At 52.9% G+C, this 24589-nt stretch overlaps 1 protein-coding gene across 2 annotated transcripts in view; it reads left to right on the top strand.

Moving 5' to 3' along the window:
* Positions 1–24589, top strand: part of ANAPC1 (anaphase promoting complex subunit 1) — a 97362-nt gene that overhangs the window by 59331 nt on the left and 13442 nt on the right. For both annotated transcript variants that reach the window (XM_029061318.1, XM_029061328.1), the window contains 13 exons: positions 1030–1121; positions 2254–2388; positions 2480–2562; positions 3428–3506; positions 6117–6191; positions 9936–10012; positions 11629–11719; positions 11820–11873; positions 13302–13495; positions 18205–18291; positions 22161–22278; positions 23136–23213; positions 24429–24496. In XM_029061318.1, coding sequence (XP_028917151.1) covers positions 1030–1121; positions 2254–2388; positions 2480–2562; positions 3428–3506; positions 6117–6191; positions 9936–10012; positions 11629–11719; positions 11820–11873; positions 13302–13495; positions 18205–18291; positions 22161–22278; positions 23136–23213; positions 24429–24496 — 1231 coding nt within the window. The remainder of the gene's footprint in view (positions 1–1029; positions 1122–2253; positions 2389–2479; positions 2563–3427; positions 3507–6116; positions 6192–9935; positions 10013–11628; positions 11720–11819; positions 11874–13301; positions 13496–18204; positions 18292–22160; positions 22279–23135; positions 23214–24428; positions 24497–24589) is intronic.

A 24589-nucleotide genomic window follows, 5' to 3' on the forward strand; every position in this document is an offset into this window, starting at 1 on the left:
CCTCACCACATCCCTAAAATCCGCCCTTTCCTCTGCATCCAAACTGCTAATGTCCAAGCGCTTTTTTTCCTATCCCGCCTCGATTATCGTATCAGCCTCCTCGCTCGCCTCCCTTCCTCCTCTTTCTCTCCGGTCCACGCTTCACTCTGCTGCCTGGATCATTTTTTCTACGAAAGTGTGGGACGTTTCCCTACGCCTCAAGAACCTCCGGTGGTTGCCCATCCACCTCCGCGTCTAACGGAAACTCCGTAACGTCAGCTTTTTAAGTACTCGGTCACCTTGCCTTTTTCTACCTCACCTCACCGTTCTCCTGCTACAGTCCAGCCCGCGCACTTTACTCCTCCAGTGCTGATCTTCTCACTGTATCTCCATTTCATCTATCTCGCCACCAACCCCTTGCCCGCTTCCTGCCTCTGGCCTGGAACGCCCTCTCTCTCCATATCCGACAGGCAGTTACTCTCCCTCCCCTCAGAGCCGTACCGACGGCACGTCTCCTCCGAAAGGCCTCCCCGACTAAGCCCTCCTTTCCCCTTTTCCCACCCCCTCCTGCGTCACCCTAACTCGCTCCCTATATTCATTCCCCGTCCCGGTCCCGCGGCACTTAAGGACATATCTGTAATTTTGTTTATTTATATTAATGTCCGTCTTCCCCTCTAAACCGTAAGCTGACTGTGGGCGGGGAATGTGTCCGTTATATGGTTACGTGGAATTCTCCCCAACACTTAATACAGCGCTCCGCGCACAGTCAGCTCTCAATAAATACGGTTGACCGACCGATTTGCATAGGAAGAAATGAATTGATGATGTAAATCCCACCCTGAGGCACTTTGGTAAAAAGCATTAGCTTTAAGTAACCAAATGTCTTTTCCTTTTTTTTTTTTTTTTTTTTTTGGGACCATGGTCTGACATATATAGGTCAGGAGTCATTGTACGTGAGCAGAAAAAGCTTGATTTCTTTAAATGTCGACACAGAGTTGAATTTCTTAAAGGGGGCAACTTCCTAAAATCCCGTGTTTTGTTTTCGGACAGGGCGTCCACCGGGCCCCGAAATGGAATACTGCACGGATCGGGAGTCGTATTCCTTGGCAGCTGGTCTGGCTCTGGGCATGGTATGCTTAGGGGTAAGCGCCTATTCTTTTTTCTTTCTTTTGTTTTAAATGGTTACTGTGCACTTGCTACGTGCCAGACACTGGACTGAGCGCTGGGGTAGGTCCGCATGGGGCTTCCGGTCTTAATCTCCGTTTTATAGATGAGGAAATTAAGGCATAGAAAAGTGGACTGACTTTCCCAAAGTCACACAGCAGATAGGTTTGTGCCTTTTTTAAAAAAATACGGTAGCTGTTAAGCACTTGCTTTGTGCCAGGCACTGTCCTAAATTCTGGGGTAGCGTCAGGTTGGACGCAGTCCCTGTCCCGCATGGGGCTCCTAGTCTCAGTCCCCATTTTTTACAGATGCGGTAACTGAGGTGCAGAGAAGGGAAGTGACTTGCCCAAGGTCAAATAGCAGCCAAGTGGCGGAGCTGGGGTTAGAACCCAGGGTCTCCAACACCCATCCACATGCTCGTTCCGCTGCGCCAAGCTTCTTCCTGCAAGCGCCAAGCAGGAATCCGAGTCGTGGGGCTGTGAACCAGTCATCGGTATTTATCGAGCGCCTACTGCATGCGGAGCACTGTACTAAGGGCTTGGGGGAGTATAATACATCGGAGTTGCTTGACGCGTTCCCCGCCCACGGGGAGCTTACAGATCGGAGACTAGGACTACGCAGGAAAGCCTACGTCTTGAGAATTGGCCACCGTATCTTTGTTGGGTTGGAAAATCAGTTCAGTCGCTCTCCGGTCTAATGTTCTTGTAATGAAGCGGTAGACCCGTAAACTCGTCGCGGGCAGGGAATGTGTCTGTTTATTGTTGAGCGTCCTCTCCCGAGCCCTTTGTACAGTGCTCTGCACACAGTAAGCGCCCAGTAAATGCGACCGAAGGAATGAAAGGGTGGAGGAAGCTTTTCACACAAGAAGGCGCTCGTCCCGACTCTGCCGCTCGTGTGCCGTGTGACCCCGGACAAGTCGCTTCGCTTCTCTCTGCCTCTGTTAGCTCATCTGTAAGACGGGGATTGAGACCGTGAGCCCTGTGCGGGACGGGGACTCTGTCCAACCCGATTGACTTGTATCTGCGCCGGTGCTCAGAACAGTGCTTCGCACGTAGTAAGTGCCTAACAAGTGCCACTGTTCCGACGATGCTCCATTTCCTCGCCATCCAGCACGGCAGCAACCTGATCGGCATGTCCGACCTCAACGTCCCCGAGCAGCTCTATCAGTACATGGTGGGAGGGCACCGGCGCTTCCAAGCGGGAATGCACAGGGAGAAACACAAATCTCCGAGCTACCAGATCAAGGTGAGAGCCCGAGGCGGAGCGGGACGCCGGCAGCGTCGGAGGGATTGGGGCGCGCGAAATCCCGACTGATTCCGCTCGTTCTGTTTGGCAGGAGGGAGACAGCATAAACGTGGACGTCACTTGCCCGGGCGCCACGCTGGCCCTGGCTATGATCTATTTGAAAACCAACAACAGGTAACCGCTTCCGGGGGCCTTCGAGTCGGGGCGCCGCTTGTTTGTCTCGGGGGATTTCCTGGCCGGGGAGGCAGAGACTCAAGCACGGCCCCCCCCCGCTTTCCAGGTCGTCCTCCCGCGGGGAGGGGAAAAAGGATCGGAAAATCCCCAGATTTCAGCACCTTCGAGATGTCATTCATTGTCAGTCATATTTATTGAGCGCTTTCTGCGTGCAGGGAGCTGTCCTGAGAGCCCTTGGGAGAGGACAGTATTCCCTGCCCACAACGAGCTTACGGTCCAGAGGGAGAGCCAGGCGCTAATATAAAGAAATTACAGATGTGTGCATAAGTGCCGTGGGGCTGGGAGGGGGGGATGAACGAAGGAGCCAGGCATGGCACCGCACAGTACGGTTTGTGGCTTTGAATACTCAATTCCAGTTTCTGTGCTCACTTCTCAAATGAGCTTTCCCTTTAGGTTATTTGAAATGAGGCCCGATCCTTCTCGACCTAAAAAGACCGCTTTGCTCTTGGAGAGCGGAAAAAAGAAACAGCACCCTCGAAAAATTATTTTCGTGTTAAGTAGAGGAACCAATTGTTCGTATTTAGCGTTAACTACGTGCAGAGCACTGTACCGAGTGCTTGGGAAAGTACAGTGCTTACCGTCTGAAGGGAACGGCTGGGTCCGATTCGGACGCCGGGAGTGTGATGTCGGTCTTATCGCGAGTGAGTAGCCAAAACTGGAGAAGTGGGGTCTCTAGGATTTCTTTGCAGTCAGCTAAAGATAGAATAATACGTAGCTAATCCTTTTAATTACGTCACCTCCTGGGGGGAAGAAGCAAAGTTGGTGTTGAAACCTTTGTCTTACAAATGTCATTCTGCTCCAACAGGTCCATTGCTGACTGGCTTCGGGCTCCTGACACCATGTATTTGCTGGATTTTGTGAAACCTGAATTTCTCTTGCTCAGGGTATGGTTTGGTGCGGTTTGGAGACTCTGAGTAAATGACTCTGAAGGAAACGATGACCCTCTAAGTACTTGTCCCCGTTGATTTACTTGCACATTTTCCCCAGACAGAAAACTTACTTTCGGCTTTCACGTGAGATTTTTAAGAATGTCAGAAGTTTAGTATTTCCGCATGGCGTTCCCCATTCGAATCAGTGGCGGGTCCCTCTAAGCCAGTGAGCCCCATGTGGGACAGTGACCGTCTCTAGAAGCAGCGTGGCTCAGTGGAAAGAGCCCGGGCTTCGGCGTCAGAGGTCATGGGTTCGACTCCCGGCTCCGCCGCTCGGCAGCTGGGTGACTGTGGGCGAGTCACTTCGCTTCTCTGGGCCTCAGTTACCTCATCTGGAAAATGGGGATTACCTGTGAGCCTCACGGGGGACAACCCGATTACCCTGTATCTACCCCTGCGCTCAGAACAGTGCTCTGCACATAGTAAGCGCTTAACGAATACCAACATTATTATCATTTTGTATCTGTCCCATACTGTCGATCGAGAAAGCCGAATTCTCCTTCCTTCCTTCATTCCTTCAGTTCATTCGGTCGCGTCTATTGAGCGCTTCCTGTGGGCAGAGCACTGGACTGTGCGCTCGGGAGAGTACAGTAGAACGAGAAACGGGCACATTCCCTGCCCACAATGAGCTTACAGCCTAGAGGGAACTGTAATTCTTCTTCCCCCAGCCGGTGTTAGTGTATGGAATTCCTGGTCGATCGAGCCACGTGGGGTCCCTGGAGGGAAATTTAGGGATGGATGGCGGGGAGTCAGGGGTTTTGATTGGTCTGTCAGTAGGATGGCTGCCCACGATACCGTCCTTCTGTTGTCGGAGACAGAAGCGCGAGCGGGGAGGATTGGGGGTCTGGCACAGTAAATGGCATTGTGAACAAATAAATTGCAAGGAAAATAATAATTGTGGTATTTTAAGCAGTTGCCTAATAATAATAATGACGGTATTTAAGCGCTTACTATGTTCCAGGCACCGTACTAAGTACTGGGGTGGATACAAGCAAATCAAGTTAGACACAGTCCCTGTCCCATGTGGGGCTCACAGTCTCAATCCCCATTTTACAGGTGAGGTAACTGAGGCCCAGAGAAGCGAAGCTACTCACCCAAAGTCACACAGCAGACAAGGGACGGAGCCCGGGATTAGAACCCGGGTCCTTCCGCCTCCCAGGCCTGCTCTCTATCCACTACGCCGTGCTGCTTCTCGATGAAGGACATAACGAAGAGCACCCTCCTTAGAGCAAACCCCTTAGCCCAGCGGAGAAGGCACAGACCTAATCGATCGGTCATTCGATCCGTGGTGCTCGTTGAGCACTTTCTGGGGGCAGAGCACCATCGTGAGCGCTTGGGAGAGTTCAGTACAACAGAGTCGGTAGGCATGTTCCCCGTTCACAAGATTCATACAGTCTAGAGGGGGAAGCGGACGACTCGAAAGACTGGTCGGGGTCTCTCTTTTTGGATTCCCAGAATAATTGCAGAGAACTTGAAGGCTGCCGTACTTCCAGTCCTCGCTCTGCCCCTTGCCTGCCGTGTGACCTTGGGCAAATCACCTGAGTTCTCCAGTTTCCTCCTCTGTAAACGGGAAATTCTAGACCTGTCCTCCCTCCTATTTAGATTGTGAGCCCCATGTGGGACTATCTTGAATCTACCACAGGACCTAATACAGCGAGTGGCACAGAGCGCTTAACTTACTATTGTATCATTCACTAAAAATGTAATCAAGAGAGCTTGTGGACCTTCCCTTCTCTAGGCAACAAACCATCTGCTTAAGAGGGATTTAAATGAAATTTGCCTTGGGATGAGAGAATGGGCTAATTAGCCTCTGAAGTTCCTTCCAGCCTTGAGTTTCAGAGGGAGGGAAAGAAAAAGAGAGAGAGAAGAGAGAGAATATGAATTTTGAACAGTCTCAAAGGAACTTCAGGTGAGGTGTCAGTGCAAGGATCAGCACCGTACAAGCTGCGAACACAGAAACCGGGCTCCGTTTTCCCCACTGACTTTGGGCACCAAGCGCTCAGACAAATACAGTAGAATTAGTGGACGGAGTACCGGCCCTCAAGGAGCTTACCATCCAGCAGGGGATACCGACGCTCAAGTGTTCATCGTGGAGGCTCTTTGGGCCAGCCTGTCCTAGGGCCTCCGGCATGGAGGCTTCTTCCTGAACTGTCTCCGCCTTCTGACCCCTTCCCGGGAGCTCCCAGACCAAAAACCCTTCCCTGGGGCCCCCCTACTGCAGCCTGGTACGCACTGACAGGCGTGCGTCACTTACCAGCCCCGGAGATGGGTGACGGCGGGATGGGGATCTGTGCCCACACGGTGCCCGGAGGGGTGCTCCGCGGCTACCCGGCCGATGTTTTATTCCCAAAGATCCAATGATGAGCCCGTCAGATATCTGCATACTCATTTTGCAGCGACAGCGAGTGCTTGGAAGTTTGCAGGTCAAGGAAGCAGCTTTCGAACGTGAACTTTTATTCGTATTCACGCCGACCCCTTTATTGAAAAACAATCCTCTACCTTTGCTGACTCTTATTTCTGCCATTTAATACTCTCTGTACTTGCTCTTTGTTTTTTTTCCCTCAGACGCTTGCTCGCTGCCTGATTTTATGGGATGACATTTTACCCAATTCCAAATGGGTCGATGGCAACGTCCCACAGGTAAGTAGGTTCGAGGAATAGCCCCGCCTCTTCCCCGGAGCGGACGATTTGCCCTCCCTGTGTGGTTTGACAGACTTCGTCATTCTATCAGACGGACCCGGCCCTGCCTGGTTATAATGCGGAGTCATCGAAGATAGCATCTCCTGAGGTTATCAAGGCAGCCTTCTCAAAAATGTATCCTTGATGTTTTGATCCTATTTCGAATGTGCTTTTATGTAAGCTGCTATTTTACTCATGTGGTTAGAGGCAATTTTAGACTTCCTGCTCATGTGTGATTTTCATTTTAAGAACTCTGATATAGCCTCTTCCTGAGGAGCAGTGTCTTGGTTAAAATCTAGCTGTCCACATGAATCAGGCAAACGGCGTTTGAAAGCTTCGAACCAAGAACTTCGTTCTTTCTTCCATGCTGTGTTCACCGGGCAGAAGGGTGTTCAGGTCTCTACAGCAAAATGCGAGGCTTGTTATTTCCGTGAACATCCTAGATCTCGTGTATTGTGCTCCTTCGGTGATCTAGACAGTTGAGAAGGTGTTCACTGGGGGAATACACTGAATTCTGAAGTGCTCTGACTTAACTCTTCCTAGATACTGTTATTACTTAGCTCCTCGGTTCTCAAGGGTGTGTCTTTGGAAAGTTAAAGACAGTATCTATTTACTAATAATAACGATTATTATTATTCTATTAAGTGCATACCATGTGCCGGCCATTGTACTAAGCCCCGGGGTGGATACAAGTAAATCAGGTCGGACGGGGTGTCTCGTATGGGGCTCACAGTCTCGATCCCCATTTTAAAGATGAAGTAACTGAGGCCCGGAGAAGAGAACTGCACACAGTAAGTGCTCAGTAAATGCGATTGAATGAATGAAGTGAATTGCCCAAAGTCACAGAGCAGACAAGCGGAGGAGCTGGGATTAGAACCCATCACCTGCCGACTCTGACACTGGTGTTCAGTGCCTACGATTCCTCCTAGTCAGACGGTGAGCCCCATGTGGAACAGGGACTGTGTCCGACCTGATTAATTTGTATGTACCTGAGCACTTGGGGCAGTGCTTCACACGGTGCAAACACTTTACCGACGTCATAACGGTAATAATAGTGATTGGGAAAGAACGATTCAATAAAGTGGGTAGATGCGATTTCCTGCCCACAGACGACCGCGGGCTATTCCTTCGGTTCCCTTTATGCTTCCTACCTGGAATCGAAGCGTCCTCACGGCGTCTAACCTCCCCAGAATTTGTCTAGAGATTAAAACTTCCCATCTCTTACTTCCTTCATCAATTACATAATCTAATACCCAATCTCTTCTCCACCTGCTCTGGGCCTGGTGGTACAATGCGGTTATGTATCTCGAAAAGGTGATCTTGGCTTAGTGGAAAAGAGCCCCGGCTTGGGAGTCGGAGGTCGTGGGCTCTAATTCTGGCTGGCTCTGCCACTTGTCTGCTGTGTGAACTTGAGCGAGTCACTTCACTCCTCTGTGCCTCGGTTCCCTCATCTGTAGACGGGGATGAAGACTGTGAGCCCCACGTGAGGCAATCTGGTTTCCTTGAATCTACCCTAGCGCTCAGAACAGTGCTCGGCACATAATAAGCGCTTAACAAACGTCATCGTCGTCCTTATTATCGTGAGCGGCCGTATTGTGGATCGTGTGGGTTTTTTTGTTTCGCTTGTGTTTTTCTCGGTTTTTTTAATGGTATTTAAGCGCTCGCCGTGTCCCCGGCACTGTACTGAGTGCTGGAGTATTTTGTATTTATTTTGTATTTCATCATATTTATTAAGCACTTGCTGTGCGCAGAGCACCGTACTAAGGGCTTGGGAAAGCGTTGCAGCAGTAAACAGTGACAAGCCCCGAGCACCACCAGCTCAGAGTCTAGAGTAGATAGAAGTTACTCAGGTTGGACACAGACCTTGTCCCATATGGGGCATACCGTCTTAATCCGGTGACCGGACGAGGCGTCTGAGGCGGAGAGACCCAAAGTGACTTGCCCAAGTTGACGCAACAGGCGAGTGGCAGAGTTGGGATTAGAACCCGGGTCCTCTGACTCCCAGGCCTTTCCACTAGACCACGCTGCTTCCCTTCCCTCTCTTTCCCTCCCCCCCTCCCCCCCCCACTTTCCCTTCTCCCTGTCTTTCACCGGAATAAAGAAGTGGCACATTCCCTGTGTACGTGAAGCTTTACATTCTAATGAGGAAAGCAGACATGAAGATATCCTGCGGGATCCATATCCGTGTCTCTCCATCTGTGGGTCCGTCTCAAGTGTTGGACGTTTTCTGGGCCGCAGAAGGCAACAGGCAGTTCACCTTAGCATCCCGTTCAAATTTAGACTGTTTCTGGCGGTGGGTCTTTCAGCTTCGCCCTATCGATGGTGCTTGCCACATTCAGCTCAGAGTGCTAGTATGTTTCATTCATCCGGTCGTACTGATTGAGCGCTTACTGTGTGCGGAGCACTGTATCAAGCGCTTGGAAAGTACAGTTGGGCAACAGAGCCAATCCCTACCCAACAGCGGGCTCCCAGTCTGGAAGGGGGAGACAGACGGCAAAACGAAACAAGTAGGCATCAACAGCATATAATAATAAGGATGATGACGGTATTTTCTGAAGTGATTACTACGTGTCGAGCACTTCTCTAAGCCCTGGGGTAGATACAGGGTAATCAGGTCGTCCCACGTGGGGCTCACGCCCTGTATCCCCATTTTACAGATGAGGGAGCCGTGGCCCGGAGAGTGATGATGATAAGAAGGATGACGGTAGTCGTTAAGCGCTTACTACGTGTCAAGCCCTCTTCCGAGCGCCGGGGTAGATAGAAGCTAATCGGGGTTGGACACAGTCCCTGTCCCACATGGGGCTCACAGTGTTAATCCCCGTTTTACAGATGAGGGAACCGAGGCCCAGAGAAGCAAAGTGACTAGACGTGGCTCGGTGGAAAGAGCACGGGCTTTGGAGTCGGAGGTCATGAGTTCGAATCCCGGCTCCGCCACTTGTCAGCCGTGTGACTGTGGGCGAGTCGCGTCACTTCTCTGGGCCTCAGTTCCCTCATCTGTAAAATGGGGATTAAGACCGCGAGCCCCACGTGGGACATCCTGATTCCCCCGTGTCTCCCCCAGCGCTTAGGACAGTGCCCGGCGCGTAGTAAAGCGCTTAACAAACACCAACGTTATCGTTATTATTACTAGACACTTACCTCCTCGGAAATGACGGGGCCCAAAAGGGTCAGTCCAGAAATGATTTTCAGGCCGCGTTTTTCGTCGTCAGCGTCTAAAAATAGTAACGACGGTGTTGGTTATTCACGGTCTTAATCCCCATTTGCCGGATGAGGGAACTGAGGCACTGAGAAGTTAAGTGACTTGCCTAAGGTCACACAGCAGACAAGTGGCGGTAGACCGTCCTGTGAGGGGTTGCCCGGTGCGACACGCCCCGGCGCCGTTTAGTCTTTGTATCGTCAGCTTATGTTCAGCCATTATGCTAGCCCCGCGAGGGAACCGAGGTGCAGAGAAGTTCGGTGACTTGCCCGAAGTCACACCGCTGACAAGTGGCGGAGCCGGGAAGCGCTTAATAAATATCATTAGAAAAAATTAATATCAGGGCGAATGGCACCTGCTTTTAGGTGGACGTTAGAATGATCGGGGCAGGTTCCTGCAATTTTCGTGCATGTATTGATGACACAAGGTACACCGCTTCCCACATTGCAAAGAAGAGCTGCAAGTTAAAAGGTGAGCCCCAATAAACGGGTGTCCGTATGTTTCCACAGATCATAAGAGAAAACAGTATCTCCCTCCATGAAACAGAGCTGCCATCCTCAGAGGAACTGAACCTGGAAACCCTGGCGTGAGTAGTAATAATAATAATAATAATGATGTTGGTATCTGTTAGCGCTTACTGTGTGCAGAGCACTGTTCTAAGCGCTGGGGTAGATCCATTCATTCAGTCGTATTTATTGAGCGCTCACTATGTGCGGAGCACCGTACTGAGCGCCTGGAATGTACAAGTGGGTAACAGATAGAGACGATCCCTGCCCTTTGACGGGCTTACGGTCTAATCGGGGGAGACGGACGGACGAGAACGATAGCAGTAAAATAAAAGATTTACAGGGTAATCAGGTCGTCCCCCGGGAGGCTCACGGTTAATCCCCGTTTTACAGGTGAGGTAACTGAGGCCCCGAGACGTGAAGTGACTTGCCCACAGTCACGCAGCTGGCAAGCGGCGGAGCCGGGATTCGAACCCCTGACCTCTGACTCCCAAGCCCGGGCTCTTTCCACTGAGCCACGCTGCTTCTCTAGTGGGAGGCGGGGTTTTCCTAAGAGGAATCAGTAATCAATCGATGAGTCGATCGGTGGTATTTTATATTCATTCATTCATTCATTCAATAGTATTTACTGAGCGCTTACTATGTGCAGAGCACTGTACTAAGCGCTTGGGATGAACAGGTCGGCAACAGAGAGAGACAGTCCCTGCCCTTTGACGGGCTTACGGTCTGACCGGGGGAGACGGACAGACGAGAACAGTGGCAGTAAATAGAGTCGAGGGGAAGAACATCTCGTCAAAACAATGGCAACTAAATAGAATCGAGGCGATTTGATAAGCACTTACTCTGTGCCGAACACTGTACTAAGCGCTTGGGAGGTACAGAGATCGTGTCTTTGTCTACTTAGAGTCTAGCCGGGAAGGCAGGCATTAAAACAGATTTCAGTTAGGGGAAACGGCCAAGTATTAGGCTGTGTACGTAAATTCCGCCTGCGACCCAGTGGACAGAGCACGGGGCTGGGCATCGGAAGGACCCGCGTTTTAATCCTGGCTCCGCCACTTGCCTGCCGTGTGGTCTTGGACAAGTCACCTCACTTATCGTTGCCTCAGTTCCCTCATCTGGGAAAACGGGGGGATTAAGACCGTGAGCCCCGTGCAGGTCGAAGACCGTGTCCAATCTATCTTTTATCTGCCCCAGTGCTTAGAACCGCGCTTGATGCGTCTTAAGCGCTTAAGAAATGCCGTTAAAAAAAAAAAAAAATTAGAAAATGCAACTGGAGCATTTTTTTCAAAAAACATTTGCAAATGCAACCGGAGCATGCTTCGCCCCTCAAGTGGGCGAAGCTCAAGGATTCCCGACTCAGACAGGGGGACCACCCGTGGCTGGAGCCCCCCCCTCTGCTTTTGCCGTTTGCGTTGGCGAACCATAAGGCACGAGGGCGGGAATCCTTGCAAGGCCGTGGGTAGTCACGGCTGACGGGGAAGTGACCCGAAATGTCGTTCTTTGTGCGGGGTTTTTAATATGCAGAGATGAGTACAACCGAGACTTCCAAATGAATCAGAAGGCAATATAGCGAGTAGGATTTATTTTTTTGCTTTCGACCCAGTGCCTCTCTCTCCAAGTCATTTGGGCTGTTTTCTTGGTGTGAATCCAATAATTACTAGAGCGTTTCTCGGTTTGTATCTTGCTTTCTTTTTAGGCAAGCACATGTTTACATAATTGCTGGAGCCTGCTTGTCTCTGGGCTTTCGATTTGCAGGCTCAGAAAACCTAGCCGCGTTTTATTGTCTGGTAAGGCACCGTGTCTTGCGACGTTTCTTTCTGATCGTTGGAATTGGCTTTCTCTCTTTCCTGAGTCTTATTTCTTTCACTTTTCTTCCCCCCCCCCCAGTACAGATTCGCGAAAGATTTCATGAAGTGCTTGTCAGCCCCGACCGCTTCTGTAGTAAGTCCTTTTAGGGTTTTCGTACTTTTATATTGACACCGTACTGTGCGATGCTCTTGTATATATTCGTCAGTGACACTCTGTGAACTTCATAATGTTGGTATTTGTTAACCCGCGCTTACTACGTGCAGAGCGCCGTTCTAAGCGCTGGGGGAGATGAAGGGTCATCAAGCTGTCCTACGTGAGGCTCCCAGTCTTCATCCCCATTTTACAGATGAGAGAACTGAGGCCCAGAGAAGTGAAGTGACTCGCCCACAGCCCCGCAGCCGACAAGTGGCTTAGCCGGGACTTGAACCCATGACCTCTGACTCCCAAGCCCGGGCTTTTTCCACTGAGCCACGCTGCTTCTAATCTAATCTTCTCTATCTGCAGTTTGTTACAGTTCAGAATAATTGAGACTATAAACCCCCTTACTAAGTCGAGACGTACAGTGTTCTCATAATAATAGCGGTATTTGGGAAGCGCTTACCGTGTGCCACGCTCTGTGTTAAGCTTTTGGGGCAGGCACAGATCAGTCAGATGGGACCCGTTCTCTGTCCCGCGTTAGGCTCGCAGTCTCAGTAGGAAGGAGAACGGGTATTGGATCCCCATTTTACAGAGGAGGAAACGAAGGCATAGAGAAGTGAAATGACTTGCTCGAGGTCACACGGCGGGCGAGTGATGATGATGGCATTTGTTTGTCACTAACAACCCAAGCACTATTCGAAGCGCTCAACGAATACCAGATTGGACCCAGCCCCTGTCCCACAAGGGGCTCAAGGTCTTAATTCCCGTTTTCCAAGGGGGGGAACTGGGGTCCAGAGAAATGAAGTGACTTGCCCACGGTCACGTAGCAGACAAGTGGCAGAGCCGGGATTAGAACCCAGGTCCTTCTGACCCTCAGGCCCGGGCTCTGTCCCTTAGGCCGTGCCGCCGTGTGAGTGGCAGAGCTGGAATTAGAACCCAGGTCCTTGGGCTCCCAGGCCCGTACCCTTCTCCTCGCGGCGTGACTCAGTGGAGAGAGCCCGGGCTTGGGAGCCAGAGGTCACGGGTGGGAATCCCGGCTCTGCCGCTTGTCAGCTGTGTGACCGTGGGCGGGTCGCTTCACTTCTCTGTGCCTCAGTGACCTCATCTGTAAAATGGGGATTAACCGTGAGCCGCCCGGGGGCCGACCCGATGACCCTGCATCTCCCCCAGCGCTTAGAACGGTGCTCTGCGCATAGTAAGCGCTTAACACATACCGACATTATTATTACTACTCAGGAGACAGGACTCGTGTCCGATCCGATTGACTCGTGTCGTTCCCCCGCGTTCGGCACTGCGCTTGGCACAGAGTAAGCGCTCGGTCAGTCCGGGCCATCCTTACCGCCGCGCGGTCTCCGTCGTCCGGTCGCGGGCTGAACCCTAACCCCTCGCATCCTGCCATCTCTCCTCGAACGACACTTCCAGACGGGCCATTATAACCTGGAGACGTGTCTGAGCGTGGTGCTGCTTTCCCTGGCGATGGTGATGGCCGGCTCCGGGAACCTCAAGGTCCTCCAGCTCTGCCGCTTCCTGCACAAGAAGACGGGGGGAGAGATGAACTACGGGTTCCACCTGGCGCATCACATGGCTCTCGGACTTCTCTTTTTGGGAGGAGGAAGGTACGGCGGGCATCCTTTTTCCGATTTTGGCCCGAGGGGAAGGGCTTCTCGTCCTCTTTCTTCGGGTCGCACGCCGTGAGAAAGCCCCGTAACCCGGTTTGGGTCCTTCCTAAAACCTACACGATAGCCTCCTAACCAAATCAGTCGGTCGTATTTATGGAGCGCCTATTCTGTGCAGAGCACCGTGCTAAGCGCTCGGGAGGAGACGGTAGAGCAGGGGTGGCGAATCAATCCTCCAGACCTGTTTTTGTCCTCGTGGGAGTGTGCGTCTCTGCGTCCGTGTGTACGTCTCACGCGGGATATAGGTTTACGGATGGCTCACCGGGGGAAGCCACGTGGTTGAATCGGTGATACCGAGCCACCAAACCGCACGTCGTCGTGAATCGAATCAAGTTACGGCTTCGCAGTTTGAAACTCTAAGTGAAACCCACGAGGCGGAAGGTACTTAGATGAGACCAGAGCCGAACGGAAGACTACTCTTTCGGAGAGGAGAGCGAGGAGAGAGAGCGTTATCTTGGAATCCCAGTCAAGTAGAGTCCCAAACCTGGGGCTGTGAAGGAAGATGGGAAAAGCCAATCCCGCCGCCTGTATCTCTCGGCGAAGCATTTTTCCGGCGTCATTCCCGCCGGACCTCTCCAGCTCTCGGAGAGCCCTAGGTGCCTCTTCGGAGAGAAGTCTTCGTCACGGCTGGCGTGGCCCCGGGACTACCCGGCAGGCCGGGAGGAGAACCGGACCCGTGCTCCTTCCACAGGCCCGGAGGCGGTCAGGAACCCGGAAGCCGTTCATTCGGTAGTATTCATCGAGCGCTTACTATGTGCAGAGCACTGTACTAAGTGAGCGCTTGGAGCGCACAGTTCGGCAACGGAGAGAGCCAGTCCCCGCCTAATAACGGGCTCGCGGTCTAAACGGGGGAGACAGCAAAGCGAAACAGAACAAAACAAATCAAGCAGTGTAGTGCAGACGTCGTCAGGATAAACAGAGTCAGAGAGATAGGCGCCTCATTAACGAAATAAATAGGGTCATAAATAACATGGACAGATATGCACCGTGCTGAGGGGAGGGGAAGGAAGAGCAGAGGGCGGGAGGGGGGGAATGGGGAGGGGAGGAGGAGCTGGGGGAAGGGCGGCTCAGTCTGGGAGGGCCTCCTGGAAGGAGGCGAGCTCTCAGGAGGGCTTCGAAGAGGGGAAGAGAGTCAGTTTGGCGAGTTAGTTTAGGTCTCGCTCTCGAAGTCGGCGGCGTCCCGGCTTCTCCTCTGTGGGAATTGGTCCTTGCGGTTTATGGAAAATAGAGAAAACTCAGAAAGCAGCCGGTGGAGAATCAGTGGCGAAGTCGACCTGATTAGGTGGAAAGAGAATCAAGGGAGCTCAGCCTCGAGAAGGGTGTATGTGTGCGATGGGCGGGCATCAGGCCTCCCAGCCTTCAAAGACGTGAAGAGAGACAGGCTCCGTCTTTACGGGGGTCAGAATAAGGGGGATTAGGCCTGGGGCAGGTGGGGAGATTAAAATTGGCTGTAAAAAAAAAAAAAAAAATCGGCATAACCCCAGGGAGGGTGGCAAGTCAGACACTGCCACCTGGGTCTCGGGGAGCAGAGGAATCGTTTCCTCTGGAAATTTTCAAGAAAGACGACGAGCTTCTTGACCGGTTCGGGAATAGGGCCGGCCCGGAAGCCAGAGCCGTGTGACCTTTGAAGTGCACTCTGACCCCACGACAAGAACTGAGCCCGTGATTTCCGGCAGAGAGGGAGCCGATCGGTGATTTTTTTTCCCCAGAGCGATCGGATCTTACAAGCAGGGTCTCTTATTCCCCGGTCAACCTTTGGAAGCGTCACCCTTAAAGTCGCCGGCGTCTGGTCGGTTCGTGTGTTTGTCAGAAGTCTCTTTCTCTTCTACCAAATTCACGTTCAGTTATTATGTCCGCGGTGTTGCTGAGGGCAGGCTCCGGGAGACGTGAAGGGAAAATCCCTTCAGCCATGGCTGAGTGAGTCATTACAATGTGAGAGAGAAACTTCTCCCTTCCGTCGATCGGAAAGAAACCGAAATGATATCCGAGGTCTGAATTCGGACGGGAGGCTCTCAGAAATGCACACGAACCCTATGAGCGGTCTCGAGCGAGAAGGGGCTCTGTTAAATTGGGAGGAGGTAGAGCGCGATCGGTTCGTCCGTGGCGTTTCCTGGGTACCTGCTGTGTGCAGAGCACTGTACCGAGCACTCGAGAGAGTCCAGTAAAGGTTTAGGATGATTCCTGCCCACAAGGAGCCTGCAGACCGAAAGGGAAGGCAGACGTTACAGTGTAGCGCAGCGGGAGACCAGGCCCAAGTGCACAGGTGATGCAGAAAGGAGGGCTGAGAAGGCCTCTTGGGGGGAGATTTTAGCAGAGCTGTGAAGATGGGGAGAGGCGGTCTGTCGGATATGGGGGGAGTTCCAGGCCGGAGAGCGGATGTGGGCCAGAGGTCGGCGGCGAGAAAGATGAGACGGAGGTACGTGAGAAGGTTGGCCTTAGAGGAGCGGAGTGTGCCGGTCGGGTCGTAGTAGGAGAGCAGCGAGGTGACGTAGGAGGGGGAGAGCTGACTGAGTTCTTTAAAGCCAATACTGAGGAGTTTCTGTTTGATGCAGCGATGGATGAGTAGCGTGACCACCGGGCTCTTGGTTAGAACTGTCGTGCTGAAATTTCCCCCAGAGTGCCGAAGGACCTGTGCCGGAGTGCTGTGGATTTGTGTGAGGGGGTTCGGAGCGAGGAGGCAGACTGCGTGGGCTTCTTGCGTGAGAGAAAAGACGGACGGACCGGGTAGCCGTTGTCTTATTCTGTCCTGCTAAGGAAAGAGCGGTTGACCTGTTCTTCCCCGGATGGGATGGGATTCACATGCATCCCCCCTCTCCGGTCTTCCCTGTGATGTGCTTCCAGGCCGCGATTTTTCCCGTTGGTTTTCTCTCCTGTACCCTTTAAAGAAAAGCAAAAGCCCAGAGCATCTCAGAGACGGGGCTGCAAATTGAAACCCACAAATCAGGAAATACACAAGTGAAGGTTCTCAGACTAGCGTCAGCTCTCGCACGCCGCATCCTCGCAGGCGTGCGGTTTCCCCCTCTCCCGCTGGTAACGTTCGCCGGCTGAAATTCACCAGGTCCCCAGGGCGGCCTTCGCTTCTGTGTCCGTCCACGGCCCCCGCCGTGGGAGCGGCCTCCTTGGCCCTCGACTCCCTCTTCCTCTTTCCGCCCTGTAGCTCCCCCTTCCCTCTCCTCTGTCCCGTTCTGGCCGGCCGCCCCCGACTCCCCTCGGCGGATTTTAATCCGGTAAAGGGACGGACGCCTGCCGAAGCAGGACGGTGTTCAGGGATGGATCGCCACATCGGCCCTCGGTTCTCTACCGCCAGCCCGCACGCTCCGCTCCTCTGACGCCAGCCCGCTCTCACTGTATGTCCGGCTCTTCCGGCTCTCCACCGACTCCGTGCCCGCGGCCCGAAACTCCCTTTCCCTTCATACCTGGCAGACCACCACGCTTCCCCACCATCACAAAAATCGCATCACCTCCATGAGGCCCTCCCTGAGTGAGCCCTTATCCCCCCGTCCCTTCCCCCTGTGTCAACTAAGCACTTTGATACTCACCTCAGCCCCACAGCGCTTACGTACTTATCCCACTACTCTACTAGTTCCCCTACGTGTAATTTATTTTAATATCTGTTCCCCGCCGTAACGTGGTGTGGGCAGGGATCGCATCTACCAACTCGGTGCTACTCTGCTTTCTTTAGTGCTTATTGTAGGCGCTTAGTAGATACCGTTGGATTCATTGACTGATTAATTCCGCCTTAGCCCCGTAATGTGTTTTATTGTCCGTCCCCTCTAATCCGTAAACTCCCTGTGGGCAGGGATTGTGTCTACCCCCTCTTTTGTATTGCACTCTCCCAAGTGCGTAGTACAGCGTTCTGCACGCAGTATGCTCCCAACGAATGACGAGACATCACTCCGTAGGTCCCGGAGTCCCGCTCTCGACTGGGAGTCCAAGACCACGGGACTGCCGCCGGTAGAATCTCTGTGTACCCGAGGCATCGTTGTTTCGGGTGAAGTTCCGTCGATTCCAATTTCCATTCCATTCATTTAGTTGTATTTACCGAGCGCTTACTGTACGCAGAGCACTGTGCTAAGCGCTTGGGAGGGTACAATATAACAATAAACGGACACATTCCCTACCCACAGATTCCATCAAACCAGCCAGGGTACGGGATCTGATATTAAGTTTGGGTCATGGGTTCTTTGCTTAATTTGAGGCTTTTCTGCAACGATTTCCCCTCCTCTACCCTGTCCTCCCTTCCCAAACCCAGCGATAGCCGACAGCCAAAACCGTCCAGCCCTTCTTCCCCTAAAAACACGTCTGCCCCCGCCCCCCCCCGCTAACCAGGGCAAATGTTAGGTTTGATGTTAAGAGCGATCCTGACCCCTCTTGCGTCGGGTGCCGGAGAAAATGGAAAAGTAGACAGTATTGCTGCAAAGGCATATTTTGGCGGCGTCGCGTCTCCTCCAACAAATCCGGACTCAACAAGTTTTCTGTAGTTTCGAGCGAGCGGTTTGTGCGTGGGTCTCTCTGTGTGTGAATTAGCCCCCTATTTTGGAAACTCTGGCCACACAAACCCGATTTCCTGATTCTCAAGAGTGCTTTGAGTAAAATCCCGCCCACCCTGGTTGATCATCGTATCCCTTCCTGCTTGACTCTCTTTGCAGATATTCTCTGAGTACTTCAAATTCTTCAATCGCCGCCCTTCTTTGCGCACTCTATCCCCACTTTCCAGTTCACAGCACCGACAATAGGTGAGTTTTCTTTTAATGTTTGTACTCCAAGCACATCACTGGCCTGACCTTCAGTTCCGGGTGAGGGAAAGTTGAAGGAACTCACCTCTTGCGGTGTGGGAAAGACAAAGAGAAGAGCCACGGACGGATGAGAATGACCTGTCCACAGCAATGCCGCCGTAATTAGTAGTATTTATTTGTCGTTTCGCTATTAGCATCCCTTGAGTCCCTGACCGTTCCCTTTTAAGTAAGCTCGTTGTGGGCAGGGAATGTGTCTGGGTATCGTTATATGGAATTCTCCCAAGCTTCTAGTACAGTGCTTTGCGCACAGTAAGAGCTCCGTAAGTACGGTTGAATGAACGAGAGAAAGAAGCAGCGTGGCTGAGTGGAAAGATCACGGGCCCGGGAGTCAGAAGACCTAGTTTCTAATTCCGGCTCTGCAACTTCCCCGTTGGGCAAGTTACTTCACTTTTCTGGGCCTCGGTTTCCTCGGCTGTGTAAAAATGAGGATGCAGTACCCGCTCTCCCTCCCACTTAGGCCGTGAGCCTCGGGCGGGACCGGGACCGGGTCCGCCCCGCTCAACCCGTATCTACTCCAACGGTTGAAACGGTGCTTGACGCGGAGTGGGCGCGTAACGGATGCCGTTTAAAAGAAAAACAGAGAAGGAAGAAAGGGAGTCGGTCCAAAATGGCCCGTTTGCAGTTGGGGCAGGTGGCATTCTTACTGCTACGTAGCAGGTGCTCACCAGATCCGTCAGTGGGACCGGGCCTAGTTTCACCGCCCTTTCGTTCCGAGACCGGATACCTGGTTCACGGGAAATGGAACCGCGATCTTTGCGACATTACTGAGCGAGGGGGAGTGAGATGAAATGAATGGAAACTCTCTCCTCCCCGTCCCGTCCCCCGTTCCCATCCCCTTGGCCCCTTCCCGTGGAAGCCGGGAATTCCCACACCCACCGACACGGTCGGGCGGACTCCGTAACCCTCACCCTAGACCGAACCTCGGGCCGACCAGAATTTCATTCGCGGAGTGAAATGCTCGAGTGGGAGGAGAGGGAAAGCTTCTTGATGCGTCTGCGTTCGGTGCTGTCCCGGTCTCGGAAAGACAGGCGGAACCTTGTGGAGAATCGGTGTGGCCCAGTGGATAGAGCACGGGCTTGGGGGTGGTCAGAAGGAGCCGGGTTCTAGTCCCAGCTGCTCCTTGGGCGAGTCGCTTCACTTCTCTGCGCCTCAGTTCCCTCGGCTGGAAAACGGGGATGAAGAGTGTGAGCCCCATGTGGGACAGGGCCTGTGGCCGACCTGAGTCGCTCGTATCTACCTCAGCACTCGGAACAGTGCCTGGCACATAGTAAGGGCTGAACAAATATCAAAAAACCCTCGAAAACAGCCCCGAAAAATACCACCCCACCCCACCCCCCCCCACCAGATTTGCGTTGTGTTCTGGAGACCCAGTCACTTCTTCAAGGCTGTGGAGGAAGCAGAGTTCATTCTGACAGAGGGAGCAAACCAGCCAACTCCCAGGCTAGGCCTCACTCAGAACTCTTCTAGACTCTGAGCCCGCTGTGGGCAGGGATTGTCTCTGTCTGTTGCTGAATTGCCTGTCCGAGCGCTTAGTACAGTGCTCTGCACCCAGGAAGCGCTCAGTAAATGCGACTGAATGAACACTTTACTCTCCCTTGCACGGCAGAATGTCTAGTTTAGTCGGAGCCAGTGTCCGGGCCGTAGATGAGCTGAATCTTCAGGCCTCGGAAATTTGGCTGGGTTCTTGGTGTTGTCGTTTGGCTTGAAAACACTACCGTGATTCGGATGACCCACACTCCCCGCTAAACCCACTCCATCAGTGGTCTTTATCGACTGCTTAACTGTATGCGGAACACCGTACTAAGCGCTCCGAAGAGTACAGTGCGACAGAATTGGCAGGGGTGTTCCCTGCCCATAGCGAGCGTTCGGTCTAGAGAGGGAGACAGACTTTGGCGTTTGTATTTGTTAAGCGCTTACTAGGTGCAGAGCACTGTTCTAAGCGCTGGGGTAGATGCGGGGTCATCAGGTTGTCCCACGTGAGGCTCACCGTCTTCATCCCCATTTTACAGGTGAGGTAACTGAGGCACAGAGAAGTGAAGTGACCTGCCCACGGTCACACAGCTGGCAAGCGGCAGAGCCGGGATTCGAACCCATGACCTCTGACTCCCAAGCCCGGGCTCTTTCCACCGAGCCACGCTGCTTCTAGTATGAATAAAGAAGCGATTTATAGCAAATCATTTAAAGATATAGATTTTATATCTTATAACGTTAGTAATCCATTGTTACTTTTATGACATAGAACAGTAAACCTGAGGAGAAGTGCTCTTATTAGAGGATATACCCACCTCCGTTTTGACTTATTCGGCCCTGACCCAGATTGAATGGTATCTTAATAATAATTGTGATATTTAAGGGCTTGCTGTGTGTCAGTAATAATGATAATAATTGTGGTATTCGTCAAGCCCTTTCTATGTGCCAGGCCCTGTACTAAGCTCTGGCGTGGTTACAAATTGGGCTGGACACCGTCTCGATCCCCATTTTACAGATGAGGTAACTGAGGCCCAGAGGAGTGAAGTGACATGCCCAAGGCCACACCGCAGACAAGTGGCAGAGCCGGGTACTAAGCCCTGGGGTAGATACAAGATCATCGGGTCCCGCGCGGGACTCCTCGTCTATATCGGAGGGGAGACGGATAATGAATCCCCCTTTCACAGATGAGGGAACTAAGGCACCGAGAAGCTAAAAGGGCCCGCCCAAGGACACACAGCAAATGAGTGGCAGAGCCGGGATTAGAACCCAAATCCTCCGACTCCCAGACTCGTGCTCTTTCCACTGAGGCTACGTTGCGTCCCACGGAATCGTTCCAGGGGACGGCCCACGGAAAACCTTGCCGTCGGTAATGTCTTCCTCATTAGAACACCAACTATAATGTGAACTTTACCAGAAGGTCTTCGGTAACGTGCGGTAGCCCGAGACCGTGGTCTGATAAAGGATGTGTGACGGGTATTATTCATTGGAAGTAAAGAGAGAGTTTAAACGGGAAAAGTGTTCACAGCTTCTTAAAGAAGTTTTTAGAAATGGCCATCTCAGCAGTTTTTTTTGAAAGTCTATCAAGTGTTTGGCTCTTTTCGTTCTCAATAAAGATGTTCCCTTGGGCTTAAATAATAATCTGACGTCTCACCGGTGAAACCCGATTTCCTGTAAAACATTTGTACGTATGCGGTATCTTTAGTGTGGACCTACCTTCGCTTTAGCCTCTCAGACGGCATCGAAGATGTGTGGGGGTTAATTTTTTTTTCTGTGCACTTCATCTTGCACCTCGGTCTCGTGCTTTAAGAATTTTAGATGAGACACTAAGAGCCGGAGCCCTGGGGTCTTGTTTCTCTACAGCCAGACAGGCCAAATGTATCCAGCTTAATAGAATAAAGACAATAATAACGATTAAAAATAGTGGTGGTACTTGTTAAGCGCTTACTATGTGCCCAGCACTGTTCTAAGCACTGGGGTAGGTACAAGTTAATCAGGTTGGACCCGGTCCCTGTCCCACATGGGGCTCGCAGTCTTGATCCCCATTTTCCGGATGAGGTAACTTGAGGCCCAGAGAAGTGAAGTGACTTGCCCAAGGTCACCCAGCCGACACGTGGCGGAGCCGGGACGAGAACCCGGGTCCTTCTGACTCCCAGGCCCGGGCTCTCGCCACTGTGCCCCGCCGCGTCTTGTGTAGCAGAGCGGATAGAGCGCTTACTATGTGCCAAGCACCGTTCTGAGCGCTGGATACGAGTCTTCCCCACCTGGCAGTCGACAGGCCGTCGTCGGGTGCCTTTGCAAAGCGGTTTTCCGAAGGGCTCGTCCGTATTTTCCGTGGACAGGTATCACCTCCAGGCACTGCGGCACCTCTACGTGCTGGCGGCAGAGCCGAGGCTGCTTGTCCCCGTCGACGTGGATACGAACATTCCTTGTTACGCGCTGCTAGAGGTCACGTACAAGGTAATTTTCGCCGTCCGCCAACCGGTCCGCCGCGTCCGCGGAGCGGTTACCGTGTGCAGAGCGCCGTCCTCAGCACCGGGGAGGAGGAATGGGTTTATTTCTCTTACTGTCTGTCTCCCCCCTTTAGACCGGAAGCTCGTCGTGGGCAGGGAACGGGTCCGTTTATCTTTCCGTTGGGCTCTCCCAAGCGCCGAGTACAGTGCCGTGCACACAGCGCTCGAGAAATTCGATCGGTGGGGTTTACTGAGGGCTATGTGCAGGACGGGACGATACGACAGAATTAGCGCACGCGTTCCCTTCCCGCCACGAGCTTACGGTCTAGAGGGGGAGAGTATAATGGTATAGAGTTGGTAGCCCACAAGTCTAGAGGAGGAGAGTACAGTACGACAGATTTGGTCGGATCGTTCCCGGCTCACAGTGAGCCGGCCAGACTGCCCCTCCAGCTTGAGGCTCTCTCCAGGCTCACAAATCGGCCCTCACACGACGAAGCCGATGATCGTCGGCCCGTAGTGAAAGTCGGTGCCGTGCGCGGAGCGCTGTCCCGAGCCCTCGGGAGGCTCCAGTCCAACGGAGTCGGCGGGCACGATCCCTGCCCACGACGAACCGGCGCATCTAGTTCGTGATGCCGTCCAGGCTCGCGAATCGGCCTCGCACACGGAGGTCAGTGATCCTCTTCCCGTAGAGAAAGATCTGCCAATCGGTGGTATTTAATTGAGCGAGCGCTCACTGCGCGCAGAGCCCTCTGCGTGGGAGAGCATGAGAGTAAGTAGACGGAGTTCCGGCCTCCGAGGGGCTTACGGTCTAGCCGAGGGGGACAGGCAACAGACCACCACACGTTCGGATGTTCCGTTTTCCAGGGGTCACAGTGGTACGAAGAAACGACCGAAGAGCTGATGGCCCCTACTCTTCTCCCCGAGCTCCATTTACTCAAGCAGGTAAAAGGGGACCGTTTGTTTCGTTCGTTTTCCGGTATCCGTTAAGCGCTTACTGTGCGTCGAGCCCTGTTCCGAGCTCTGGGGTGGGTACACGTTAATTAGGTCAGACGCAGTCTCTGTCCCGCGTGGGGACTCTCCGGCTCAAGTAGGAGGGAGAACAGGAATTGAATCCCCGTTTTCCGGTTGAGGAAACGGAGAGGCACAGAGCAGGCAAGGGACTTGGCCGAGGTCACACCGCAAGCAACTGGCAGAGCTGAGGTGAGAGCCCAGGTCCCCTGACTGGTTCGGGCTGCTACCCGAGGGCCTCGAGATGGATTCGCGACCTCGGAGAATTAGGCTTCACCCCCTTCTCCGCTGCCACGCGACGGGAAAAACCAACGAAACTGTTTTCCTATCGCTAAGCGGGAGGTGCTGGATTAAGCAGGCGGAGGAGAGATCGAAGGGGAATATCTTGTCCCCAGTTGTAACTGGAACGGGATCCTCCCCGGGGGGCGGGGAGGGAACCGTGATCCACCCTGTGAGTGTGACAGGGCAGAGCCTCGCCCGAAAACAAATAGATCGATTGATGAGTTAATTAATTTGGCGTTTAAGTGCTTACTGTGTGCCAAGCCCCCTTCTGAGCGCTGTGGTAGATGCAAGTTAATCAGGTTGGACACAGCCCCTGTCCCACCTGGGGCTCCCACCCTTAATTCCCATTTTACAGACGAGGGAACTGAGGCCCAGAGAAGTGAAGTGACTAGCTCAAGGTCACACAGCACAGACAAGTGCGAAGCGGGACTAGAACCCAGGTCCTTCTGACTCCCAAACCCTTGCCCTTTCCACTAAACCACGCTGCTTCTTAGTGGATCTCAGGAAGGGTGATCCAGGTTTACGGTCCCCGGGAGCCTCATTTCCTCTACGCTTTTGCCGTGGTGATTTTTTTCCTTCATCAGAACCGTGCGGCAGTTCAGCAGCATAATGCAGTGGCTAGAGCACGGGCCCGGGAGTCGAGGGCCACGGGTTCTAATTCCGGCTCTGCCGCTTATCTGCCGCAAGACCTCGGGCACGTCGCTTAACTCTGGGCCTCATCCGTAAAATGGGGATCAAGACGGTGAGCCCCGCGTGGGACGGGGACTGCGTCCCACCCGATCTGCTTATATCCACCCTAGTGCCTGGCACGTAGTAAGCGCTTAACGAATGCCATAATTATTATTATTCTGATATTTGTCTTGGCAGGTTAAAGTGAAAGGCCCGCGCTACTGGGAATTACTCATCGACCTGAGCAAGGGGACCCACCATTTGAAGTAAGTAGTCTCACCTGGCTTGATCTCCCCCAAGTCGGATCCTTCCGTAACAGTCCCGTATGGCTTGGGGTAGATGCGAGATAATCGGGTCCC

Source organism: Ornithorhynchus anatinus, chromosome 1 (assembly GCF_004115215.2).
Source record: "Ornithorhynchus anatinus isolate Pmale09 chromosome 1, mOrnAna1.pri.v4, whole genome shotgun sequence".
Taxonomy (NCBI): domain Eukaryota; kingdom Metazoa; phylum Chordata; class Mammalia; order Monotremata; family Ornithorhynchidae; genus Ornithorhynchus; species Ornithorhynchus anatinus.